The sequence below is a fragment of the Zonotrichia leucophrys genome, chromosome 5 (genome assembly GCF_028769735.1).
Source record: "Zonotrichia leucophrys gambelii isolate GWCS_2022_RI chromosome 5, RI_Zleu_2.0, whole genome shotgun sequence".
NCBI classification, from domain to species: Eukaryota; Metazoa; Chordata; class Aves; order Passeriformes; family Passerellidae; genus Zonotrichia; species Zonotrichia leucophrys.
The window spans coordinates 51,151,554-51,177,758 of record NC_088175.1 but is presented as its reverse complement, the minus strand read 5'-3'; the positions used below and the strand labels follow the sequence as shown (position 1 = coordinate 51,177,758).

Here is a 26,205-nt window from a genome sequence, read left to right as displayed (position 1 = left end):
CAACGTCTTGCATCCATGTGGTTTAGTTTATCCATCTTTACACTGGCCATGGTGCTCTTGTAGAGATTCAGTACGTGATACACTGAGAAGAAAAGAAATCTAATTTTTGTTGAAAAGCTGGGTTAGTAAAGCCAACCTCTCCCCTTAGTCACAGCTCTCAGTGTAGTACAGAAGTGTTGTGGGCACAGAGTTTGTGGTGACTGGGAGTGGGGCTGTGGCTGATTCCCAGTGGGTACAGCTGTGCAGGACAGGTGAGCAGCATTGACAGCAATGAGCCCTGGGGTGCCCAGGGGTGCAATGAGCAGTCACCCAAAGGAGCACTCAGGTGGAATCCATGCAAGATCAAGAGTATAAAAGGTTGTAATGAGGAGCAACAAAGAGCCGATGGCTGAAGCCTTCTTTGGTGGTGTTGTGGCTCCACTGTGTTTCCAGCACAGAAGTGTGTGGATGCTGTTGGGACGAGTGACAGGACTTGTTTTGAAGTATTTCTAGGTAATTCTGCCTGCTGGCTGCCTCCATTAAGACTTGGATCTTCTCTTGCTATTTACATTCCTTCTGAGTTGATAATCCAGTTTGACTGAGCTGTAAGTGCTGAGAGAGAAATGCTGTTTGATAGAATTTGTACTGAGAAAGGCAGTGTGAGGAGGAAGCAAATTCAATAACAAGTTGGAGCTGGCAAGAGTGATTTAACCAGAACCTGTGCCAGGAAACCGTGGTGAACTATGAATGTCCTTCTGAAAACCATGGCCACCCTTTAGCTTTATGATGGGTTGAACCACAAGTAGAAATAAACACATCCGAATTTCTGCATTTTTGCTTTTTCAGATATGAACGTTACTGTTTATGTAATGTCATGATTTTGTTGTTGTTGTTATCAGCTTGTGTCTTGTAGACTGGTGGAGGATTGTTTTTGTTTTATGGGAGGCAGAGAAGGATGTTTCACATGTCATTACAGCCCCAGAGTATTTACTGGTGTGGCATTGGCAAATGGATGCCAATGGAATGGTGCAAAGAGAAGAACCAGGTGCTTCTTTACATCTTCTACAGACATAGAGTATTTTTGACTAGCAAGAGATGTCTGGAAATGAGCTTTCCCCTTAAAGGCTAATGATTGGCACATGAATTTAAATCAAGGAATGAAGCTGCCTTCCTTGAAAAACTCATTCTAGTCCTTTGTCTCTCTTGATTTTGCACTAATGATAAATTTCTACTGTCCCCTGTGCAAAACTTTTTTGCCATTGTAACTGCAAAAGTAGGAGCACTGACCAATGAACAAGGCTGTTGCAAAAGAATGAGTGAATTCAATGTGCCTCCATTAAAAAAAAGTTAGAAATAATGTTTAAGAATAAGTTAGTTAGAAGTCTAAGCCTCCAAGAAGTCTGCCTTTCAGAGTGACAGACCTGTAGGCAACATCTTGAAGTCCATAAACTTCAAGCATGAAGTCATATCACCTAGTTGTTAATCAATTTTGTCCAACTTGGTAACGTTTGCATATTTTTAACCTGCTCTGATTCCTGTAACTGTTACAAAATGTATAGACTCTTTTGCTTGGAAATACTATAAATCATTTTTCTCCCTTTAGCTAATGGAAGGACAGGTATGCAGGGAGACCTAGAAAACACAATAAATAACTTCCATGTCTACTTTGAATTAAACACTTTAGAGCAAGTCTTCAGTTGCAAAGCACCACCAGACAGACCTTTTAGTATTCAAATTGTGCTCACTAGAAAATGGCTGCAGGGGAACTGCTGATATTCTGCATATTTTGTAATTTGTCATGATCAGGCGGACGTCAAAACACGACCCGTAGTTTTTTTAAGGACAGCATTGAGCCATTGGTATTTTAACATAAAGCTGGATCTGTGGATGTGCACTGGGAATTAAGATAACTGGAACTCAGTCATCTTTTTTTCCTTTTATTGCTTTGATGGTGCTTCTACCCATGTTACAAGTAGGCATAACCTTGCTGTTCTCCATTTTATCTAAATTAAGGATGACCCTTGGTACTTGCAAAGCTGCCTGGTTTGTGTTTGTAGGGCTGGTAAATACCTGCTTGTGCAGTAGTACTTCTTTATGGGAATTTTCATAACAAGTTTGCTGCAAATTCCCCAAATTTCATAACGAGTTTGCTGCAGGTAAAAGCAGTCTCTGGTCTGGATGAAATAGGAACTTGTGTTGCATTTCAAATCTAACTTAGAGGTTTTAATGGTGAAGGATATTTGTATTTTAATACTAGCTTTGTTTTCCTTATTGCTTTTTGTTGTGTAGGGCTTGAGCCCACAAATTGGAAGCATGAGGCTAGAAGCTGAAAAATGCAAGCAGAAACAAAAAGCCATATGGCAATAGCAGGAGTTTCTGCCACCCCACCTTAGGCTCGTGACAACATGCCCTATAGTTAACCTACAGTCAGGAACTAATAATGACACAGATGGAAGTGAGCTAGCATGTGTATTCAAAGTAATACCCCTCAGGTTTTAATCAGCATCTTTCTGTGTCAGGTATCTAAATTGCCATGGAGAGATTAGCAAAATATGCCTGTGGTACACATGGTAAAAGCAGCTTTGTGTAGTGGTTGAATTGAGGGGTTTGGAGCAAGAGCTCTCCTGTTCTCCCCTCGTTCAGCAGTGACTTGCTGCAGTCTGGGGTAAAATGTTTAAAATACCTGTGGGCTTTAGGCTGCCCAGAGGGAAAACACCGTTTCTGATGGGGTTCCTTCTCACCTAAAGATGTTGGGATTCAGTATTTGCAAAGCACTTTGGAGGCTTTGATAGCACGTTCTCCAAAAAGTGTTGTACAATTGGGAGTCACAACAGCTTAAGTACCAGATTTCTTAGCTTTGGCAACCTCTTTTTCCTCTCTGTAACTACTAATTATCTCTGTTGTGACATTTTTGCTTTTGATTTTGAATAGGATGGTGACTTCTACAGCTATTCTGTTGTGTTGTGGAGATGTTTGGGAGAGGGAGAAAACTCAGCTCTTTCCAAGACTAATTGTGTAATTTAATGTTTCTTGCTTTAACTTTCTCTTTCCTCCCCCACCCCCAGCTATTAGAAGAGAAGCTGTCCTTCCCTGCAGCATAGTGGGATCTGCTTACATGAAGGGACAGGTATTGAAGTTTTTCTAGAGACGTGTTTATTTAAAGACTGAAATCTCATATACAAACCTACCCTTTGGAGCTTAAGGGCTCTTACAGTGAGAACAGTGCTTTGCTGGCAGCAAAGCCACTTTCTTCAGTGGGGGGTTGTGCATGAAATGGGACACCCAAGTGAGGAACATTAAGTGGTGTTGGGCTGGATTTTGCATACTTCTCTTTATAGACATGTCCAGGCTGTTTATGTGCTTATATCAGTGAGAGAAGAGCTAGCCTGCACTCCTAGAAAGTTTTTTTCCCTTTCTTTTTAAACTGTATTACCCTCAGGAGTCCTGAGGAAGCTGCTTTGCTGGATCCTGTCACATTTTGTTCTGATATAGCTATTAGCTGTAGTTTAGGTTGTGACCCCATCTGATTTTCAGACCACGTAAATACTGGTCACCTTTGCAAGTGACATAAATCTATGAATGAAACACTGTGGATTTATACCAGGCAGGGTCATGTCCACTAGAACTAGGTCCACTGGAACTTACTGCTTCAAGGAGCTTCCATAATTTTTGTGGATATAATTCTCCATGATGCCACAATCTGTTATATCTGGTGGCAAGTATGAAAAGTCAGGAAGCATGTAACCTCATTTTTAATTAGGAAGGAGAAGGTTCCAATGTCTCTGTAATTCACTGAAATCACAGTGTAACACTCCTTGGTGAAAGAAATTATACAGCTGGGAGAATGCAGGAGTTGGATAAATTAATTTTTCCTGTAAGATTGCAGGGAGGGGCTTTTTTTCTTTATGTTCCATTAAATGTTTGTACCTTGAGAAGTACAACTAATGAAGATTGTTTTCAAACCCTTGCATCTTTGCCAGATGTGCCCTCCTTACTCCTTCTAGGGATTCCAAACCCTTTCCTTCAGTGGAGCTTGTGAAATGAAAGGGAAAATAGTGCTCTAAGTCCATAAGCCTGTACACTGGTGTTTGCCCAAGGATGGAGGAGCAGAAGAGGTTGTTTGGGTCACTCTGAGGTGCTGGCATGCTGGTTATACAACGTGACCCTGTGTATCCCTCTGCTGAATCTGGCCCCAGATTTTTAAAACAGATTAGGGATAGAGTACCAGCCATAGGAAGTGCAAAAGTCTTGTTTCAACATGAAAGCACTTAGAAGGTGAGGGGAAAAAAAGCTGAAAACTATAATGCTTTGAAATCTGTGGGAAGCTGTATTGTCATTGTAAAATATCATTGGTGAAAGAGCACTTCTTGCCAAAGTGTTCGCAGTACAGTTATGTTAACATAGTGACATAATTTTCCAGTAGTGTTATCTTCAAAGATAAAGCTGTTGTCACAGCAAGACAAATGCAGGGCTGGCTGCCCAGTGTAGTGGATTCCCAATAAGCAAATCCTTATATCCTTATACAAATCCTGTTAGCATTGACTGAGGTGAAATCTGCAAACCTACAGATTCCTGCTTCTGCTGTGGTTCTGCTCCATGTAGTTTTGGACTTGAATACTCCCAGGAAGTGCTGTGGTACCTCAGAGTAAGCTTTTCTTCCTTGCCCTGTGTAGGGAAATTATTTCCATGGAGATCCTCTGCTGACAGCTGGACTGAGCATGTGTCAAGAAAAATCCACACACAAGGGCAGACAGCCAAAAGATGACTGAAACTCCACTACCAAATGCAGGAGGACTGTTAATACCTGCCAGGGCTCTCACAACAAGCAGTTCTGGTTTCTGTTCCTGCACATCACAATGCACAGCTGCATTTCAAGTACTGGCTATGGCTAAAAGCGAGCCATTGTCTCACAGCAGTGCCACACACAGTCAGGGTCTCTCCAAAGGTAAGAGCCTTGCAACAGCAGGAATAGCCCTTGCTCTCCTTTCCTCACTCTGGTGAAAGCACTGCCTGCCCAAACCACTGGTGACTGCTCCATCTGATCATCATCATGCTTTTTAACCATTCTTTTCCTTGGCAAATCTTCACCTATGTTCCTGTTGGGTGCCTAATGTTCTGTAGGTCCTAGGAAGCTGCCACTTGCAGCAGAGCTGGTGCCTGTGTGGGATGCTTCGCATGCTGTTCAATAGTTTGTAGGCACTCTGAGATCCAAGCTCAACTGGTGCAGGAACTCCTGGGTTGTTCCAGGGTGCTGGGCACATGTCACTGTTCAGGGGATCCAACTTGTGCTAGATTGCACCACATGATCCATTCTGTTCCTGCTTCTGGGTGCCAATTATCCTTGACTCCTCTGTGAGCTTCATGTGTGTACTTGGCAGAATAGCTTAGTCCTGTGGTGATTCAGTGCAGTGTTTCATACCAAAGAGCCCTAGTGAAATAGAAGACAAACTACAGATGCTGCTCAGAGGTCTGAGGTTCTGCCTTAATGCTCTTTTGCACACAGGTTGAATTAGCATTTTATAAAGCTCTAGTGGCTATTGAAGCAAATGATTTCAGAGAGCTGTAATTATCTTGGCATGGAGGAATTACTTATGGATTGGTCTCATGATGGAGAGTATGTACCCTATTCCATAGGTGAACCTTCCTTTCACAGAGATTGCTTTCATGTTACTTCTGAATGACCACAGTAATGGCATGAACATACCTTGATGGATACTCTAAAGAGATAAATGCAGATTTCTGAAGTCACTTTTGAAATTGGAATTTGCTAATGCACAAGTTTTGGGCTTAGAGTATCATCCCTACTGTACAGTGTTTGTGATACAGGGATAGAAGTGCAGCATGTTACTCTACCCATGGTACTCTGAAAAGCAGAAATAAACCTGTTGGTAGTGCTTTTATTTGTGGAGGACATTTCAGTGAATACTTTGGGATTTCAACGTGAAATTTTGGCAAAAAAATGTTGTGGTGAAGCACGTTGTGTTTGGTGGAAATGGTGGCACACACAGAGGCTCCTTTGGGAGCTGAGTTTCTTTGAGTACAGCTGGAATCACAACTTCTGTGGTTTGAGTGCCCCAAGTGTGGTATGCTGCATGAGCAGCTGCAAAGGCAGTAAGTGTGTCACTGGATCAATCATCAGTTCCCATTGTCACAACTTTAAAATAAAGTGCACATCTCTTCTAAAGATGTCTCTCTGAAAATGTATGCTGCCATCTGTGGACCTGGTCTGTTCCTTCACTTGTGCACACTGTCAAAACTCCTCCTGCCTGTTTACTGGTGCGGGCAGACTGGGTCTGAGTGTGTCCAGCAGAGATCCTGCTGGGAACACCTTGCAGTCCTGCACTTAGCCAATTTAAATGCAATTAAGTGTGTTTGCAATGAATCTGCTCTGCACTCAGTAAAGCAGCTGAATTCTTGCTCAGTGAGTGTTTGAGGTCTGTTTGAGTGTCTAGGAAGGTATGAGCAAAGTCTGTAGGAAACTCTGATATGTGGCTCTGTGAAGGATCAGGACTGTGATGTCATGGCATTATTATTTTGCCATTATTTTCTTTGGGTGCTTTCTCACCTCTGGTTGTCAGAAGCTGATTCCTGTATGTACTGGGGAGAGAGTCCAATAAAACTTTGGAACCCCACAAAAAATGCCTTGTGTTCTTTTAGACAGATGCATGCCTTTGCAGAGCCAATATAGACATTACTTGAGTTTCTTTGCTCTCAGAAGCTATACTACAGACAATATTTAGCAACATAAGATGAACGTCAATTTCTTATGCTAAAAGTTCTAGTTAAAGTTAACACTACTTGTAAATTTGCTTGCTGTTTATCTTGGACTTCAAAACACTTCATAGTGTCTGCTATCTCTGGCATTAAGACTAAGTAGATTTCATTACCTCAGGGAAAACCAACATGAGAATAAAAATAAAATAGGTTTATTCTTCCTGACAAGAAGCACCAACTTAGAAGAATACAAATTGGATATGGGTGTGCATGTATATGTATTGGGGGGTGAGTGCTTTATTTGCAGTAATAAAATGTAATTATATACTTTGCTGCATAAATAGCCTTGAGGATGAGTAGAGTGTGTCAGACATCCAGTTATGCATGTGATAAAGGTTAATACTGTTTGTTCTCAGTACATTTAGTCTTTGCAAATCATGTGCTGACATGCATCCTATTTTGATATCCGTTCACACACTGGTAATGATGCATAAAGCAGGAACTCATGCCTGTGGCATTCAGTAGGGTTTAGTAAATTGAACTTTTGTGTAAAGATCTTAGAAAATGGCAAGGCACAAAACGAATGTCACTTGCTGCTAATTTTATCTTCTTTCACGCGCTCCTTTCTGGAGATTAAAGCATGAATCTACTCACTACTGAAAGTTATTTCAACTCACATGGCACATACTGGGATGAGGGAAAGCAAATACATGGTCACAGCTATTCCTTAGGTCCCTCTGCTGGAAATATAACCTGTTAAGCTGCTGGATTTTTTGCTTAAAAGACCTAAAATTAATGAAATAATTAACTGATGAATCTTCATTAAATACAAATTCTGAAATAAATAGTACAGCGAGGTATTTGACTGCATATGTAAAGTAGCTGTAGCTAATTGACATGACCTTCATTTAATGAGCCTGCTTCCCATTAGTGGAGATGCCTGCCACAATTCCATGTCCTTACTCTAGCTGTAACTGTTGGACTTTATTGGGCTGTGAAGTAGGTCACATCTTCCTGAGATCCACTCCAGTGGGTGACCTCTTTTCATTGCTCCAGCTCCACTGTGCTGTGTGAAAGCAGAGGGGACATTCTTGAGGCCATGAGAATGGACAGTGTTCCCAAAGCTGGTCTCAGGTGGGATTTCTGATGGACACACCTCATGTCCCAAGGGAGCACCTTAAGGCTCTCAGGGAGGCTGCTGTGTATCTGTGTTGTACATGTTAGTGGGTGTTCAGCGCCTGGGACAACAGCTGGACCGAGATCTCCTCTCCTAGAGAGGTCTGCAATCTTGGATGCCCAGAGGTGTGGCTGAAGAGGAGTGCACAAGGGTTGCAGCCTTTACTCGTTGTTTCTAGAAGGTGTGGTGTAGAGACCTGAACCTCCTACACCTGAGAAGGGGAGGAAAATGAATGATGTTGTAACATCAGTGATTTTTTTTTTATTGTGTGTTTGTGGGTGCACATCCTACTACAAGTAGCCATGGCTACACTGTTAGTCTGGCATGCAGAGGTGTTGATGCCCTCAGAACATGCATTATCAGCCTGGCTGCTCCAGTGGTGAGCCTCCGTGAGGAACAGTGGCTCAGTCTGCCCACAGAGCCTCAGGGATGGATGTACACAGAAATGCTGGGGCATCTCCATGCAAGGCCACTCCCTGCTGGCTGTGCTCAGCACAGAAAGGATCAATACCTCTCTTGGTAGTGGCAGGCTGGGAAAATAGGAAAATAGTTTTGTCCCATGTTCCCAGCTCAATTCTCCTTCCACACGGGGTGGCACAGTGACTGGCTCATAATCAGAAGGATGTGCACAAAATGTTTGGGGTTCACAAGACCCTTAAGCTAACAGAACAGGCAGTATCTTTAATCTTTGCACTATAGTGAAGGTTTGGTGGTTGGAGAACAGAGAGGAAAAGGACTGGAAGCTGCCATCCAAAGTGTTCTAGTGACCTTATTGGTGCTACATTGGGATATTAGTCCTGCCTCATTGAGAAAGAGATTAACCATGCTGTTGTGCTTTGATGCTGGCTAAATGCCAGGCACCCAGGGAAAAACTCTTCAGCCATTCTCCTCTGCTATAGCTGAGCAGAGAATGGGGAAAGAAAACCCAAAGGGGCTCATGAGTTGAGGTAAGGATTGGGAAGAAATACTTGAAGGGCAAAATAGGCTCAAAACTTGAAAGGTATTTTAAAAAATCACTTCTGTGGCTGGCTTATTCCCTCCTCATCAAAAAAATCAAGCCAGGTAAAGCCAGCATATATGCTTTTGTGTGTCAGTTCAACAATAGCTGAAAGGTTGTGGGATTCTGTCTGTGACATGAGATACCTTATTCTGCTGCAGCATGTTAAACTAGTTGATTTTTATAAGCTGCTAATACGAATTGCTATGGTCTCTAAAATGAAGATATTTCCCAGGTGATAAAGCACTACACCCTTGTATTAAATCACTTGATATAATTTTGCTGCCAAAGATAAGGACTCTGTATAGTGCTCAAGTCGCTGTCAAGATAGAGAAAAGAATGTTTTTACATCCTGCTTCTGGAGTTCAGCTTAGTCTGGGGCTCACTTGCAGAGCAGTAGATGTTTGATCTGTGGTTTCTTGCTGGCAATATTCCTTTATCTGTGCTGCTAAAGCTTACTCTGACATGCTCTTCTACAGTTTTAAATGGGAGGAAGAGGATTGCCTTTTAAGCACTGTATCATCAGGATGTTGTGTGGGTAATGCCTGTCTAAAAATTGTTGCTTTTCAGAGTCTAGTTGTACACAATTTCTTGCAGCTTGTTTTGAGTGAAGCTGCCCAGCCTCTGTTCTGTTCTCTCCCTGTGCAAGGTGAACAGACAGTGGTGAAGGATGTGACCTGGTCCAGGGTTCTTCTCTCCTTTGTTCACCTGTGTAGCTTGAGAAGCACAGAGCAGCTCCAGATGGTGTCCTCACCTGATGGGGCAAACTTCTCCCTGCCCTGTGCTTGTTTGGCGCCCCTTGTGCCCCACATGCTCAGTGAGACTCTGTCCCACAGAGTCAGGAACTGGCCAGGACCCCTGGGCACTGCTTCCATAAAAAGAACAGGAACTTGGTTAGGAGCCAGGAGATCTGCTTTCTGTTCATTGCTCTGGTGGCCACAGTGTGTGATGTGAGTGTTTGCGGTTCTTTTCATTTTAGGTTTTATATTAAACAATTCTCTGAAGAGAGAGTGTATAAATATTATTTTTCTGTTCCACTGGCTCTGCATTTGTATGTTAGCTGAGCCACCCATCTTCAAGACAAGAAGAGTTGTTTTGTCTCTCATTTGGTAAAGGAAGACTAGCAATCTTTTCCGTTCTTTTGTAAATCACCTCTGTAATGCCTCTTTTCCTCCCCTTTGAGGAAGAAATCTGACACTCCCTGTAGAATGTTTTTAAAATTCCAACAGGGAAAAAACTGCAAAATATTAATGTTCTGCATGGTTAGAGCAAACACTATGTTCCTCTGAGTCACAGATGTCAGGTTTGTTTAATCTTAATAAATCTATGCCACAACAACACTATTAAATAGGAAGAGGGATGGAGGGATGAAGGAAGAGTTGTGCGGGGTTAGAAAGGATTCTTGGCCAAAATCTTGTTTAGTGGGAGTCTGGAGATGAGGGGGGCATGGGCATAAACCTGAACACTTCCCACCCTGCCTTCATTAAGTACATTTTGGGCATTGCCTTTCTAGTGCACATTTCATTTTATTTGTATGTTTTATGATAAATTGCCTTTCCATGTTAAGTCATAAGAGTACTCATTTCCCACAGTACATTTACTGGAGATAAAGTCTTTTTACATAGCACCCTGTTGGCAAACAGAAATAGCATTTACTCCAATGTGTGTTGCCAAGTATGAGGTACTTCCAAATGAAGTTCAAAAGCTCTGAAACATGCATTAGCTGCTTTTTCAAAAATGTGAACAATGCCGCTGCTTTCTAGCAAACAGAACTGGTGAGAAGAGGGATTGGAAAGGAAAAAATAACAACTGGTGTGATAGATGTTGTAGTAGTGCTGGGGATCAGACAGAAGGCATAGCTCTCTGTCACTGCAGGATTTGGGGGTGGTTCTTGTAACAGGACTTACAGCATCTACTCTGCCCTTGAGGAGGAAATAATTTCTACCTGAGCAGCCTTAGCAAAGCGCTTGGGGAGGAGTTCATGTGAGCTCCCTGCGGCTGGGAGTCCTGACAGGAGTGAGCTGTGCTAACTCCAAGCCTGGTGAGGAATTGCCTGACCAGCACTCCTCTCTGGTGCTACCCCTCCCCTCCCAGTGAGGACAGAGATGAGCATGCACATAAACCCATAACACATGCCAGATTTGGGGGCAGAATGTGAGAGAAGCAGGCCAACTGCTGTGTTTCGGCATGGCAGTAGGCTGGTGATGCTGGGCTTCATGATGGCCTCTGGGCTCTAAGTAGGTAAATAAATGTTTTGCCCACCTGAGAACAGGTGCTGTGGGGCCCTGGAGAAGCACAGGGCAGTGGTTCTGCTGCTGTCACTTCAGTGTAGCTCTTCCCAGCTCTGTTCCAGCACGTCCTTTCCGTGCCGTTCACATGATGCAAGCATCTGTCCTGCTCAAGTTTACCGCCCCAGGCCATTTTCTTGTTCTGTATTTATGTATATGTACACCTTCTACATTTAGATGAGAAATTGACAATTGTATGGCTTCTTCCTGTGTTTTGAAGATTGCTTTCAAAACACAAATGCTTTATCCTGGTGCTGCTCAGTTGTTTGTTTATTTGTTTTTGTGGGCAGAATGATGAGCTATTTTCTGCCTTAGAGAGATCCTCAAAATCAAGTATTTACATTTGCACTTGAAATGCAAGTCTTGCCTCTCACAGCTGTGGAGCTGTCTTTTATTGCTAAAATGCTGTACTGCTAAAGAGCAGTTCTGCTTTTGCTGTTACTTGAAATAGGTGTAATTGGTCAATAAATAAGGAGTCTGTGTAGTATCTAATCTAATACTTGCACTGAGTGATTTTAGCCTGTAAGAACCGAGTTGCTGGGATCAATGTTGCCTGTGCTGCAGCCTGTGCTTTTTTTGAAACTCTAATTTAAAGAACACTCTTTAACAAGAGTATGCTTTATCACTGGTAATGAGTTGCAATTGTGTGCGGAGCACCTCTGTAGAAAATGCACAGTCATGTAAGTTTGTATTACTCCAAACCTCGTAAGTTAATTTGTTTTTCTTGCTTTTTACAGTTCCACCAAGTGAGAAGAGTGATGACCATCCTTTTCTTTACTATGGTTATCTCATACTTCACTTGCATGAAAGCTGCCCCAATGAAAGAAGCCAGTCTAAGAGGACAAGGCAGCTTGGCTTACCCAGGCCTCCGGACCCACGGGACTCTGGAGAGCATAAACGGGCCCAGTGCCGGTTCCAGGGCGCTGACATCGTTGGCAGACACCTTTGAGCACGTCATAGAGGAGCTCCTGGACGAGGAGCAGGACATCCAGCCCGGCGAGGGAAACAAGGATGCAGACTTGTACACATCCCGAGTGATGCTGAGCAGCCAAGTGCCTTTGGAACCGCCGCTGCTGTTCCTGCTGGAGGAGTACAAAAACTACCTGGATGCCGCCAACATGTCGATGCGCGTGCGGCGCCACTCGGACCCCGCGCGCCGCGGGGAGCTGAGCGTCTGCGACAGCACCAGCGAGTGGGTGACGGCCGCCGAGAAAAAGACTGCGGTGGACATGTCCGGGGCCACCGTCACCGTGCTGGAGAAAGTGCCCGTGCCCAAAGGCCAGCTGAAGCAATACTTCTACGAGACCAAATGCAACCCCAAGGGGTACACAAAGGAGGGCTGCAGGGGCATAGACAAGAGGCACTGGAACTCGCAGTGCCGAACTACGCAGTCTTACGTGAGAGCTCTCACCATGGATAACAAAAAGAGAGTTGGCTGGCGCTTCATAAGGATAGACACTTCTTGTGTATGTACATTGACCATTAAAAGGGGAAGATAGTGGATTCGTGTTGTATAGATTATATTGAGACAAAATTATCTATTTGTATATATACATAACAGGGTAAATTATTCGGTAAAAAATAATTTTATGGACTGCATGTATGACTGAAGTTTATACAGTACAGTGGTTACACAATCTATTTATTGAACATATCCATGACCTGAAGGGGAACAATAGTCATTTGCGCACAAGTTTAAACAAAGAAACAAAAAAAAAAATCAAAAAAAAAAAAAAGAAAAGCGAACAAAAAAGTCTGCATTACATTCCTCCATAACATTGTGGTTTGTCGCCGTTGCCAAGAATTGAAAATATAAAAAATTTTAAAAAAAAGAATAAAATTGCATGCTGCTTCAATTGTGAATTAATGATAAACTGTCCTCTTTCAGAAAAATAAATTGAACCAAAACATTCTGTTTACATTTTAGACAGTAAGTATCTTTAGTCTGTTAGTATATATGTTTACTGCTTCTAACTTCTGATAGCGTTGAAATTAAAACAATGTCAAGGTGCTGTTGTCATAGTTTTACTGTTTCTCTTTTACTTTTGAACTCCCATCAGATTGAAAAACAAAAAAAAAATCATTACCTTATTCTGGATTAGAAAACAATTTGGTTTTTGTATGTTGTGAAGGTGTTTGCAATAGCAGTCCAACTACTGACAAAAAAATAATAAAAAGAGGCAACTGAAAAAGAATGGTGATGTTCCACTTCACATTGTTGAACTTCAGGCTCAAAGACAACACTTATTTAACTGTATGGCAACATGCTTTTTTTGGTTGTTGGGGGAGGGTGGTTTGTTGTTGTTGGGTTTTTTTTTTTTGTCTTCTCAATTTTCAGTCTTTTGAGACATGCATTTGCTTATACCATGTTTGCTTGTGTTTGAGAAATTTTTTTCCCCTTTTCTCCCTCTGGAGGGACATTGGTTGTGATCTTAAAGTATTTCACTTACCATAGAACTGGAGCTTGTCATATAGAGAATATTCTATAGTGTTCAGAGCAATTATTTTCCTATAATAAAAGACTGTGCTTGGATCAAATGTCTTGGTGAAGCACGGTGAGAGTGTCACTAGAAAAAGGGTCTAGAAAAGAGGATGGAGGGTCTGAAATCAGGCTGGTTGTGGGATTTTATAGCTCAGCCAGTTTGGGAACAAATAACAGGGCTTTGGGCTGGCTGAGGCTGTCCCAGTTGCAGTCAATACTGAATGTGCATTCTGTTAGAGAGCAAGAGCTTGGCCATGTGTGTGGATGCCCTTCCCCTGCAGAGCATGCCAGCAGCCCCAGCCCTGCAGAGCAGGTGGGCAAACTCTGGGGCATCTGTGCCTGAAGGAGCCTAGAAACCAGCTTGGGAATGGACAGAGAGGAGCTGCTTCCAGCAGAAAGCAATTGACGTTGTGTTTGTGTGGCTCAACCTCTGCCGGCAGGCTTACCTTGTGAAACAAATACTGCCACTAAAAATCCACTCTGGAAGCAAATCAGGAGCAAGTGCTGGAGGAGCTGGCTTAGGTGGCTTAGGTCTGAGGGCTGTGCTCACTCTGTGCTCCCCTCTGCTGACAGAAGTGCTGCTAGAAAGGCAGGCTGTGAGGCTGAGCTGTGCACAGCACACTGGCCACAGTGGGCTGAGCGCCGAAATAGCTCCTTAGAAAGCTCACTGGAGGCTCAGGCTATATTTGTAGTTCCTGGAGATAAAAAATAGCTGAACAAGTAGGAGAATACTGCAAAATATAATCTGCTTCTGAATACTGTAGAATCTGTGTTTATTAAAACTCTGACTGGGTAAAGCTTACAGAAATATGTTTGCCCCAGTACTGCTCTTTGAAGAGCATATTTAAAACTGATTTTGTGTCATCACTGGTAGAAACCCATGCTGGAAGCTAACAGACACTTCACATCAGTGATTACTTCTGCTTTGGGTAGAAGGGCAGCCCCTTCCTGAGGGTAACTGCCTGTCCAAGTGCCAGTGGCCAGACTGTGAGTGAGAAGAGAAGGTTGTGTGACCCACCTGAGCTTCAAACTTCAGCCTTTCCCATTGATTGCTGATGGGCATTTCCCACACAGAAAAAAAAATAAAACCAAAAAAAACCCCAACCTGAAACCTTATTGAAATTCTCAAAACTTCATCTCATATACTTTTCATGCAAATTAAATGATAGTATCAAAGACTGTTTTTTGTTGGAAGGGACCTTAAAGATCATTTTTATCATGGGCAGGTCCACCTTCCACCCGAGCATTTCACTCCCCTGGGGCACTCCTGTGCGTGTGTTGTAGTTTGCATTGAGTAAAGGCAGCGTGACTCAGGAGCTGCTCTCAACAGCAGAGAGGTGGTCTGATGCTAGCTCCTCTCAAAACAAGGGCAGGCTGCTGGGAAGGAAAGGATGATGCTGATGTGGGAATAACAAACAAGTTACTCAGCTAGACTGCAAGAGACAGCTTGGATCTGACAGGAGTCTAATTCACATACAGGAATCAAATAACTGCCAGTTCAAAGAAACTTCCAAGAGAGAAATGTTAATGCCCAAATCATGCTAGAAATAAAGCTCCTTCCTTCCCAGAGTTAGCTGTGACTATATCCTTTACTTGTAAATGCTCAGCTGGCACAGTGAGGGTGGTGCAGGTGTGGCAGAATGAGAGGAGTGGGATGGTGGCTCCAGAGGGATGAAGGACATCCCATGGAGCTGGGGGCCCAGAGAGCTGTGCACCAGAGTGATGCAGAGATTGTAGAGATGGGATTGAGAACATGCCGGCTCTGTGCTCAATAACTGATCAATAATTGATATTACTGATATTATGGATACTGATATTGGCAATTAACCTGTAGAACTCTGCCTGGCACCTACACCAGAACGATATTCACCAGAACATGCCAGCTCTATGCTCAGTAACTGATCAATAATTGATATTATTGATATTGGCAATTAACCTGTAGAACTCTGCCTGGTACCTGCACCAGAGTGATGTAGAGATTGTAGAGATGGGATTAAGAACATGCCAGCTCTGTGCTCAATAACTGATTTTGATATTATTGATATTAGCAATTAACCTGGAGAACTGTGCCTGGCATCTACACCAGAGTGATACTCCCGAGAACGTGCCAGCTCTGTGCTCAGTAACTGATCAGTAATTGATACTATTGATATTATTGATACTGGTATTCACCAGAACATATTGAACAATATTCACCAGAACATGCCAGCTCTGTGCTCAGTAACTGATCAATAACTGATATTATTGATACTGGCAATTAACCTGCAGCCCCATAGCTCTGACATTAGAAATCCATGCTCTCAGGCTGGGCAGTTTCAGTTAACACAGAGACAGAGAGGGGAGGGTTGGTTTTCCTTCACATCACTTCATTAAACTCTTAATTAAACTTCATTAACTCTTGCTGTGGTCTGTTGGTGACAGAAGTATTCCATGCATGTCAGCAGGCCTAGTGCTGTGTTAAAGGACTCTTGCAACTGTAAGTTCATGTCTGTGGCCTTGTTCTCTATTATTCATCTTGTGTAACATAAATATTTATTGTATATTTATATAATTTTATGGTTTTTTGGGAAAATACTGAAATTGGCATTAAAATTTAAAAGCAACTGCGTCATATTGTAAATATAATTGAGCTATATTTAAGTGTACTGATTAACATAATATATGTTTAACTAGAGTTTTTTATGTTTTTAAATATATTTTCGAAATACATATATATATATATATATATAAAATGGGGTTTTTTGGGGGACCATGTGACTTTTCTCTAATTGTAAAACAAACTTGAGTTTTACTATAAATATGTGTGTTCTTTGTTTTAAAACAATTTTTACTCTATTTTAGCAATAAAATCTCACTCGGAGGGCAGGTAGCCCCCTGTTTCATAGTTAGCATTGGGAGGGGAGGGATAGCAAGAATTTACTTCACATGAAAGCTGGGGATGCTTGCAGGATGATGCATTTCCATTTAATTCCAGCACAAAAGTCCTCATGAACTAAAAGCCCATGAATGACATATATATGGTTTTACTCAAGTATAAAATAAAGAGCATAAGGGGGTGGGAGTTTCTACCCTTAGTAGCTAAGGGATAAGTGACACATAAACTCAATAGCTACAGTCATGTACCTGATTTTTAAATGGTTATTTTTAAATTTATATTTATATCCCCTGCACTGATTTATGACCCTACAGAGTATTAGGAGTGGGATTCCTTGGATTTAACACCTCGTTAGCATTTCTAAAATAATCTCTACTACAACTGCCAAGCCTGTACATTTAGTTAACCCACAGACCTTTAATAATCAATAAATCCTCACGATGAGTAGGAGACTTGCATATAACTTAAGGAGGGGGTGGGGGGGAGCACAAACCCAGACTCTCCCCAAAAACCCTATTGCAGCAGATTTTTCAGGAGTCCAGTACCAGCAATATCTCACAAAAACTGAGGAAATTATTCTTCTGCAGATGGTCACTGATATTAACCACACCTGTGTGCACACTGCTTTTTTATTGTCAGCCTCCCATGGATGCTGCAGCCTTTGGGATGTGGATGAGGAGAGCTGCCTTTTGCTTCAGCAGTTAAATCTCTGTTGATGGTATGACATGGGTGCCCAGGGAATGGAATGCACACTCAAAATGCAGATTTGAGCTGCACAGGAAGGTACAGGTGCTGTGCTAACCATCCAGCCAGCCACTCCACTGTGTCCTAGCTCTGGAAAAGGGGAAAACAGGAATTCCCATGGCTTTTCTCACCTGGAGAATTAAAAAAAAAAAAAAAAAAGATCCATAGCTAGACTTTAAAATTACTCAGCAAAAAAATATTAGAAAGCAGTAAAAGGTTTTTGAAGAGAAGAGAAGGCTACACTGAAGTGTAATGAGAGGGGAAGGATGTTTATTTCAGTGTGTCCCAAGTGGATCTAATACATGGCTTCCACAGGCTCCTTCCCTTAATTAGGTCCTCATTAAGGAGACACCTTCTGGCAGGTCAATTAAAATGGAAAAGTAACTGATGCACTTGTTTTGAGTAAATATAAAGAGCACTGACGTCTGACCTTGTGAAGGATTTGGAATTTTAAAGTCAGGGAGTGTCTGTAGATGGTGTTTTGGAAGAGGAGGAGATTTATTTTTTCCCTGAACTTTTTTTATACGTAGAGTTTGTTTTTTTAAAACAACTTGCTACCATTTTGAGTACTCAGAGACTGTGGTGTTGCTATAAACCAGAGAATTTAGGCTGATAGCTTTATTTTGATGCCTGTGGGAGATGGACTGGAGAGAGCACAAGTGATCCTGCTTTTCCACACAAGATCTGGGCTCACCTGTGAAATTTAAAACGCTTCTGGTAAGTCTTTCAAGTCTTTTAAATCCTGTTAGACAGTGGCAGAAAGCACTTGGAGACAAACTGCTCGTCTCTACTGATGCAGTGGCACAGAGCTGCAGGTTTTGCTTTGCTGTGCAGCCTGTAGAACCTGCCTGTGACCTGCTCCATCCTCCAGGCTGCAGTCCCGCACGTGGAGCTGTGTTTATCTAGGTCTGAAATCACTCCTGGTGCTGCTGGAGTGTCTCTGCTGCTCAGCCTGGGGTGCTGAGCCCCCAGGACTGCAGCCAGCCCAGTGCTGCTGCCCCCCTGCTCTGCAGCGTTCCCAGGATTTGCAGTGCCTGGGAGGAGCAGGGGCTGCCCTGCAGCCCGGAGCCCTCCCCTGCCTCACTGGAGAGCTCATCTGAGCAACAGCTGCCAGGCTGCTCATGCAGAGAGGAGGATTTGGCTGTGAGGCTTCTTGCCTAAATCCCATGTCCTGCCTGGGCCAGCCAAGGGATGGCTCGCAAGGAGGGAGATGTCCTCCTGTTGGCGCTTCCACAAACGGCATCTCGTGAGTCTACACTCTGAGAATGTTTCCCTTTGCTAGAAGAATCCTTTCCTTATCCTGTCCCTTCCCGCCCTTTTAGTAAAAAAATCTGCAGTGGCTTAAAGCCTGTGAAGTTCAAGCTGCAGTGGATGTGTGTAAACCAAGCTGCCTGCTCCTCCTGTGATAATTATAACAGACTTTAAAACTGCTCAGAGTCTAAACAGGCGTACAGGTACCTGGTGGACTAAATATTCCTTCAACTTCCAGGGTTTTAAATTCCTTCCAGGGTTTTAAATTATCTTGAGAAGGTTTCCAGTTACAGTATTCCCTGACCTTTAAAGACCATTCAGACTCATTTTTTCTCTAACCACAACATGGTCCTTCATTGAAGTTCCACTATATTTGGACTCCAACCTTGGGAATGTGTTATTTCAAGACGATATGAAATATGTGGGACCATGTTTCTGTTACAAAAATAGTGCTGCCAGTGTCACCATTTACTGCCCAGTGAGGCCCTTTCTCTTCCAGATGTATGCTCTGATTGGAACAGCTGTAAAACTGAATGGAAGGACATACCCAAAAAAGCTTTGGGAAGTAGAAAAAGAACAAATCTAGCAGCTTTGTTGAGAGCAAAGAGCAGGTGACGTACTGCTGCTTCCCCTGGACATCCCCACCTTGGCCATTCAGCCACAAATGCATATCTAAAGTCCTGTTTAGCTACAAGAAACTCAAACTGTGCAGCTGTTTTTTTTTTATTAGTCTCTCTGGTTTGCTTTATTCTTGGGCTAAGCAAAATGTCTGTCCTTGATGTCCCTGTGTGATGCAGGCCATGTGGTGAGCAAGAACAGCTTCAGCAACACGAGTATTTATTAAAAAAAAATCAAATCAAATCACTACATCACCTTGTAAATTAAGACTTTTTTTTTTTTTTTTGGCCTCGTGGGAGCTCCTGCTCCTGAGGGTAGAGCCAAAGGGATGTGCAGATCTCTGCTGACAGGGGATTGCCAGGGCGGGGCTGCAGCAATGAGGGGACACGTGGCTGTGTCACCCAAGGTGAAATCACCTCCCAGCTTGTGACCACTCTTCCCTTGGCTTTGAGTAAATGAGTCTTGGACGTGCCTGAAGGGTCCAGAGAAAGCCTCACCCAGCTGCAGCTGAGCTGTTCAGAGCAGCCATATTCTCTTGTTCTCTTTCCCTGTGAGCTGCCCCTCCTTTGTGCATCACTCGCTGCCCTGTCAGGGGTATGAGTTCAGGCATGCCCGTCCCTCCTGGCTGCTGTGCACTCTGCTGGGCTCTGCTCAGAGCTCTCAGGGCAGGAGAGGGAGCAGAGCAGCCCTGCTGTGTCACTGGAAGGTGTCACACAGCTCCTTGGTGGCTCCCTGCAGGACAGCGCACAGGGGGATGGCCCTGTGCTCCAGCCTGGCAGCTCAGCCCTGCAGGAGGAACAAGCCATGCCCCTGTTTTCAGGAGCCTTGCTGCAAACAAAGCTGTCTAGTGAAAACAGAAATTCATCACCTGATGTGCCAAACAGCAGCTTTGCCTTCCCAGGGGAAAATAGGGCAAGGGCTTGGAATGTTGGGAAGGATGGAAGTTTGATAAGAAAGTCTCACACATATGGATGCTTAGCAGAAAGATTTTTAAATGTAGACTATGAAGAAGGAATAGAGATGGAAGCAAGTTTTGATGTAGAAGAAAAGAATTGCTGAGCCAGTCTTACTGGATAACCAAGGCGGCAAAGGGTCTGTGAGTTAGATGGGGATTTTATGGCTTAGAGCAAAGGATGAACCCACTCCAAACAAGAAGATGTTTTTACCAAGCAGAAAAATAGCACAGGCAAACAAGTCAGCAAAGCTGGAAGTAGAAAAAAGGTCTCAGAATTTTCCGCTGCAAGAAAACTGAAAAACAACTTCTAGCTTAAATTGTAATGTACTTTTAGTGATTGGAGAATAGTAAAATGAATATGGTAATTACAGTAGTTATGATAGGTTATAGATAATAGTTAAGGTATAGATTGGTTCTACTGTATGAAGATACTCAGCAAAGAAAAGTGTATTAATGCATTGTAACCTGAAGTATATAATGCATTGTAACCTAAAGAAAAGTATATAATGCAATGTAATCAAAACTTAAGGGTCTCCAGGCCTGCCTGCAGCTGGAGCTGACAGCTGTGGGCACAGGCTCTGTCACCTACGACCCTGGACTGCTGTAACCTCTTGGGTGGAATAAACTGCATTTTGGAGAGCCCCTGGAGTCCCACATTCCTCATTCAGGCTCCTACATTGGAAGAGGCTGATGGAAGGAAAGCATCAGTTTAAGGCTGTGTTCCCTTAAACATGCATGGCTGTAGATTCCCAAAAAGACAGCAGTCTCCATAGGGCTGTCTGCATGGGGCCCCTGAGGGTCAGGTGTGTATTTCTGTGGTCTCAGGGAGCACACAGCCCTTCCTGCCAGCTGTCACAGTGTGGGGCACAGGGCAGAGGCAGGCAAACATGAAATCCCTCGGCAAACCTCTCAGGCAAGCATCTGCAGTCAGCAATGCTGCTCCTGTCTGTGCCCTCTCCAATTAAACCTGAGATTCCAGGCATAACTCTGCATGTCCCCACGGCTTGGTAATTGTTGCCTGCATGCCAAGTGAGAGGAACAATGAAGATAAAGCAGTGCAAACAATAGTTAGAGCAGCTAATTAGCCCTGCCTGTCACTGAAAACAGTGGATGGGCTGCCTTGCTTGGACTTCCAAGGCAGTATGTCAATAGGAAGAGATCCTGAAATAAAGGGTTCCTGTAGCCTATGAGGGTCTGCAATCCACTACCCATGCAATGGTCACCCCATAAATTCTCCTTAGGAAACACAACACTGTTCTGTGCTTCCCAACTCAACAGATTCCTATGGTTTCCAAGAATTGGTGCAGTTTCTCTGATAAAGTATGGATGAGTAATGGAGCAGGGCTGTAATCATGGTGGAATTTACATCAGTGAAATGACCACCTCTGCAGTAAGTTGGGGCACTGCAGAACAAAGCTGCAAGCCCAGAGACCTCCGCAAATATTCATTCTTGCAGCTTTGTTTTTCTCTCCTTTAAATGGGACAATTTTTCCTTAATCACAGAGCCTAATTCTGCCTTTGAAAAGCACAGTGTCTCCTGAATTTAGCTGGAGGATTAAAGAGCACTCAATAAATCAATAGAGAATAAGCCTAGCAGAAGCCATGCTGGACAGATTCAGGAGAAACTTGGGATGAAGGCTGGCAGAGAAGTTTGAATTCCCAGGGACGTGCTTGGTTTAGATTTTCATGGATGTGTTTGGTTTGGATTTACAGGAATGGGTGTGGTTTTTTTGTATTCACATGGATGTGTTTGGTTTGAATTCCCAGAGATGTGTTTGGTGTGGATTCACATGGATGTGTTTGGTTTGGAATTCCCAGGGATGTGTTTGGTTTGGAATTTCATGGATATGTTTGGTTTGGATTCTAAGGGATGTGTTTGGTGTGGATTCTCAGGGATGTATTTGGTTTGGAATTTCATGGATGTGTTTGGTTTGGAATTCCCAGGGATGTGTTTGGTGTGGATTCCAAGAGATGTGTTTGGTGTGGATTCCCAGGGATGTGTTTGGTTTGGAATTTCATGGATGTGTTTGGTGTGATTCCCAGGGATGTGTTTGGTTTGGATTCCCAGAGATGTGTTTGGTTTGGAATTCCCAGGGATGTGTTTGGTGTGGATTCCCAGAGATGTGTTGGGTGTGGATTCCCAGGGATGTGTTTGGTGTGGATTCCCAGGGATGTGTTTGGTGTGATTCCCAGAGATGTGTTTGGTGTGGATTCCCAGAGATGTGTTTGGTGTGATTCCCAGGGATGTGTTTGGTGTGGATTCCCAGAGATGTGTTTGGTGTGATTCCCAGGGATGTGTCTGAGGTGCCTTCAGCCACGGGCACCTGTCCAGTTTATCTCGGCTGTTTGAGGGGCCTGAAAAGGCCCGGGGTGGCCTTGGGGCAGCCCGCGTATCGAAGGACGAGAAGAGGCTTCAGTTCTTCTTTCGGTTCTTATGTTTATTAATTGTTTATCTAAAAGATGTTCTTTCAGCCACCAGAGATCTGCTCAGCAGTCAGCCATGGGCACACTGTCTGCCCTCCCGGGCAGCCACGTATCTTTATACCCTTTGTTACGTGTACAATATTTATCATTTTTCCCCAATACCATCTAGTCTTATAACTTGGTGTACTCTCAGTAATAACCAATCCAAAGGTGCCACCGTGGCCAAAGAAGATGGAGGAGAGGAGGAAGAAGAAGAAGGACAGGACACACCCCAATTCCTCCATCTTACTCCTCTAAACCCCCCTGTACATAAATCTTAAACCTTGTGTCTCACCCTCTAATTAGCTAATCCCTTCACCATTCACCCGGTGAAGCCCTCATCCTTGTCGTCTCCTGTGTAGGGTTAAAGTCCAGCCACCAGACACTTCTGGCAACATTCCAGGACTCCCGAGCCCCCCCAGGGTCTCGGTGGCTCAGCATCTCAGGACTGAAATCTTGAGATCCGACAGGCACCAGCAGGGATGAGGACCCTGCCGTGTCCCCAGGGTGCTGCAGCCTTCCCCTGGCCTCTGGCTCTGCTCTCCCACCAGGTTTTGCTGCTGCTCTGAGTGTGGCTGGTTCTGTTTTACCAGCAGGTTGAGCTCTTTGTGTGCCATCCATTGCACCCAGAGCTTTCTGCCATTACCCAGGAGGGGTTTTCCTGCCCCTAAACATTTCTGGGTCCCATTAAAAGTCACTAAAATATTTCCCTTTAGGGTCCTGCAGTGTTTTGCAATGTGTTCTTGTGGAACTCTGCTGAACAGGGATATTTAAAAACCAAGCACAAACAGAAAAGATCTTCTGCCAAAGCTCTGATTGCTGTGAGTGGTAACTAGGAAATTACAAGAATTTGTATTCGAGTTTTATTTGAATTTATTTGTATTCAAGTCATTCAAATACAAAGTTTAGGCTGTAGAGACAGAACTCTGCCTCTTCTCCTCACATGGCAGGCACACCAACCTCTGTTCTTGGCCAGCTTGGTCTGCAAGGCAGCAAACACAGAGCTATTCCTTACAGCTATTCTGGAAATAAAAAGGGTACCTGATAGGAGAATTTGGGCAAATCACATCATTTGGGAAGTTAGGGTTTGAATAAACACTCGATTAAGAAAAGTGTTTCTTTCAACTATTAACGGAAAACTATTACAGTTTTCTGTCTTTTGAAATGAGCAATATATGATGGTGCCAAAAGCTTTTGAGGTTTGAGACACACTTATGAAGACTGCAGCACATCACAGGATGCAAAACTCTTATTCTTTAATAAATTACATATTGCAAAATATCTGTCCATCGATGCTAAAAAATCTACAATGTAAATATTTGGTGATATAAATGCAACCTTTCATTAAATATCTGAACAAAGCCTGTGTGGCAGGCTGTGTGAGTCACTGATGAAGCTGTATTGATTACCAATGCAAAGGTCCACACTGTAGGCTGATTTTATTTATCAGAATACAGGCACCACTCCAAAACTGGGAATACTCCTACCCACAAAGTATTTAAAGGATGTTCAAAATAAAATCCCCCTCTGCAAGTATAAAACCCTGTCAAAGATTTCAGACTTCTCAAGTACACTGCAGACTTGAAATGTTGGAAAATATGGGCTCCAGACTTCTTTTTTTTTTTTGGCCTGGCAAGCAAATGTGACATCTTTGAAGTCCTGGATGCAGCTCAGCCAGGGGCCAGGGCTGTGTGTGTCCCTTCCCACAGACACTCCAGCCCAAAACTGTGGGACAGGTGGGTTCACCCAGGGATCCGAGTGTCAGACCCTGGCTGGATACTGGGGAAAAACATGAGGAGCTGGCAGTGATCCCTTGTGCAGGCTGCCCTAGAGCAGAGGCTGGACAGAGCTAGAGAACAAACAGGGATTGATTCAAAGCATCTCCTCCATGGATCCACCTTGGGCAGCACCAGAGCCCAGCCAGGGCTGCACCCAAGATGAACCAAAATGGCCCCAAAATGCAGGAGCGCTCCCGGGCTCTCTCCCTGGGATCAGTTCTGCTCCATTTGCACCTTGCAGTTCATTGTCCCGTTCCAGCTTTAGCCCAGGCACTCCCACCCTGCTTGTTTTTCTCTCTGCAGCCCACGGTGTTTGTGCTCTGGGGCTGAGATTGGGATCATTTGTCCTTGGTACCCAGCTGAAGCAGGAATTGTTTTGTCTCCCTGCTCTGGGCACAGAGCTCACCATCCCTGAATGTGAAGCCCAGACCCACACACTAAAGCAGCACAGAATGTGAAACATATAAAAGCTGAACCCTGAGGCATCAGTATTACCTGTTCAAAAATCCCTGTGGATAATTAACTGCTGATCACACCATCACTGGACTCATTCTCTCCATTCTGCTTCCCTCTGTCTGTTTCTCAAACTCCACTCTTGCAGGGGAGCCCAGGGTGGGATCAGGTTTGCTGCACAGCCAAGCCCAGCACACAAACCTGCCCAGAGACAGACCAGACCAGGGCAGAGCAGAGTGCGCTGGTGCTCACAAGGGTCCCAGGATGGGGGAAGAGATGAGAATCTTGACTCCATGTTTCAGAAGGCTGATTTATTTTTTTATTATATATGTTATATTAAAAGTAAATGATATATTATAACTACACTAAAAGAATAGAAGCAAGGATTTCATCAGAAGGTTAGCAAGGAATAGAAAAGAATGAATAACAAAAGCTTGTGACTCTCAGAGAGTCCGAGACAGCCGGACTGTGATTGGCCATAAATTAGAAACAACCACATGGACCAATCAAAGATGCACCTGTTGCATTCCACAGCAGCAGATAATTATTGTTTTTCTTTTCCTCTGACGCTTCTCATCCTCTCAGGAGAAAAATCCTGGCAAAGGGCTTTTTCAGAAAACATCGTGGTGGCAGCAGAGATGCTCCCCCTCCAGCAGAACAGACCCCTCTGGAGAGCTCATCTGCACGGAGGAGCAGCTTGCAGGACACTGGAGGGGGGCAGGGGCTGGCTGGGTGTGGGCCTCAGGAAGCAAGGCTGGTTAACAGCTTCCCACTAATTAAAAAAATGGGACAAAGCCATTTCTGGCAGAGAGGATGGGATTTGCCCCAGAAAGGAGAAGCAGGGGAAGGGGACAGAAAATCCCCTTGCCCTGGGAAGGCAAGGCTAAGATGTTGAGGAGCCCTGGGCAGAACAACTGGAAAGAAAAGTCAGAGAAACTGGGGAAGGTGGTGTTAGCTGAGTGAGTGTGTTTGCAAAAGGAGAGAAAGGAATGTGAACAGTGCAGCCAGCCAGGGGGAAACACTTCCCTTGGAATATTGTGGGGCTAGCAGAGCAGGGATGCTGCTGGGCCAGCCAAGGGGGCCTTGTAGCCCCACATTTCTCTCCACAGAGAAGGGCAAGGCACAGCTCTTCCCCAGAATATTTCTGGGATTCACATTCTCTGAACCTCAGAGAAAGGGAAAACACAATTCTTATCACTTGCTGTGCCTGTGTTTGTGCCAAAGCAGAATGCAACATGGAGATTGTTTGCTCACAGTGATGGTGTTTTGTTTCCTTGGCCTGTCAGGGCCAGGTGTGTGTGTAGTGTGTATCTGGACTGTTGGGTGACAGTCAGGAGATTCAGAATGTTGTGTGCAGGGTTGAGTGCTTGGCAGGTTCAGTTTTAGATGTACAGAATAACATAGTATAATAAAGTAATTAGTGGAGTCAGA

The 26,205-nt window shown here is 43.8% G+C and overlaps 1 protein-coding gene across 8 annotated transcripts in view; it reads left to right on the top strand.

Moving 5' to 3' along the window:
• Nucleotides 1-13,074, top strand: part of BDNF (brain derived neurotrophic factor) — a 37,054-nt gene extending 23,980 nt beyond the window's left edge. For 5 of the 8 annotated variants that reach the window (XM_064715543.1, XM_064715548.1, XM_064715545.1 and 2 more), the window contains exon 2: nt 11,893-13,074. In XM_064715543.1, coding sequence (XP_064571613.1) covers nt 11,893-12,654 — 762 coding nt within the window. In that variant the 3' untranslated portion in view covers nt 12,655-13,074. Of the gene's footprint in view, nt 1-366; nt 493-3,044; nt 3,107-4,652; nt 4,925-11,892 lie in introns of those variants that run through there. The other 3 variants (XM_064715547.1, XM_064715542.1, XM_064715546.1) reach the window with 3 other exon arrangements.
• Nucleotides 13,075-26,205: the final 13,131 nt, after the last annotated feature.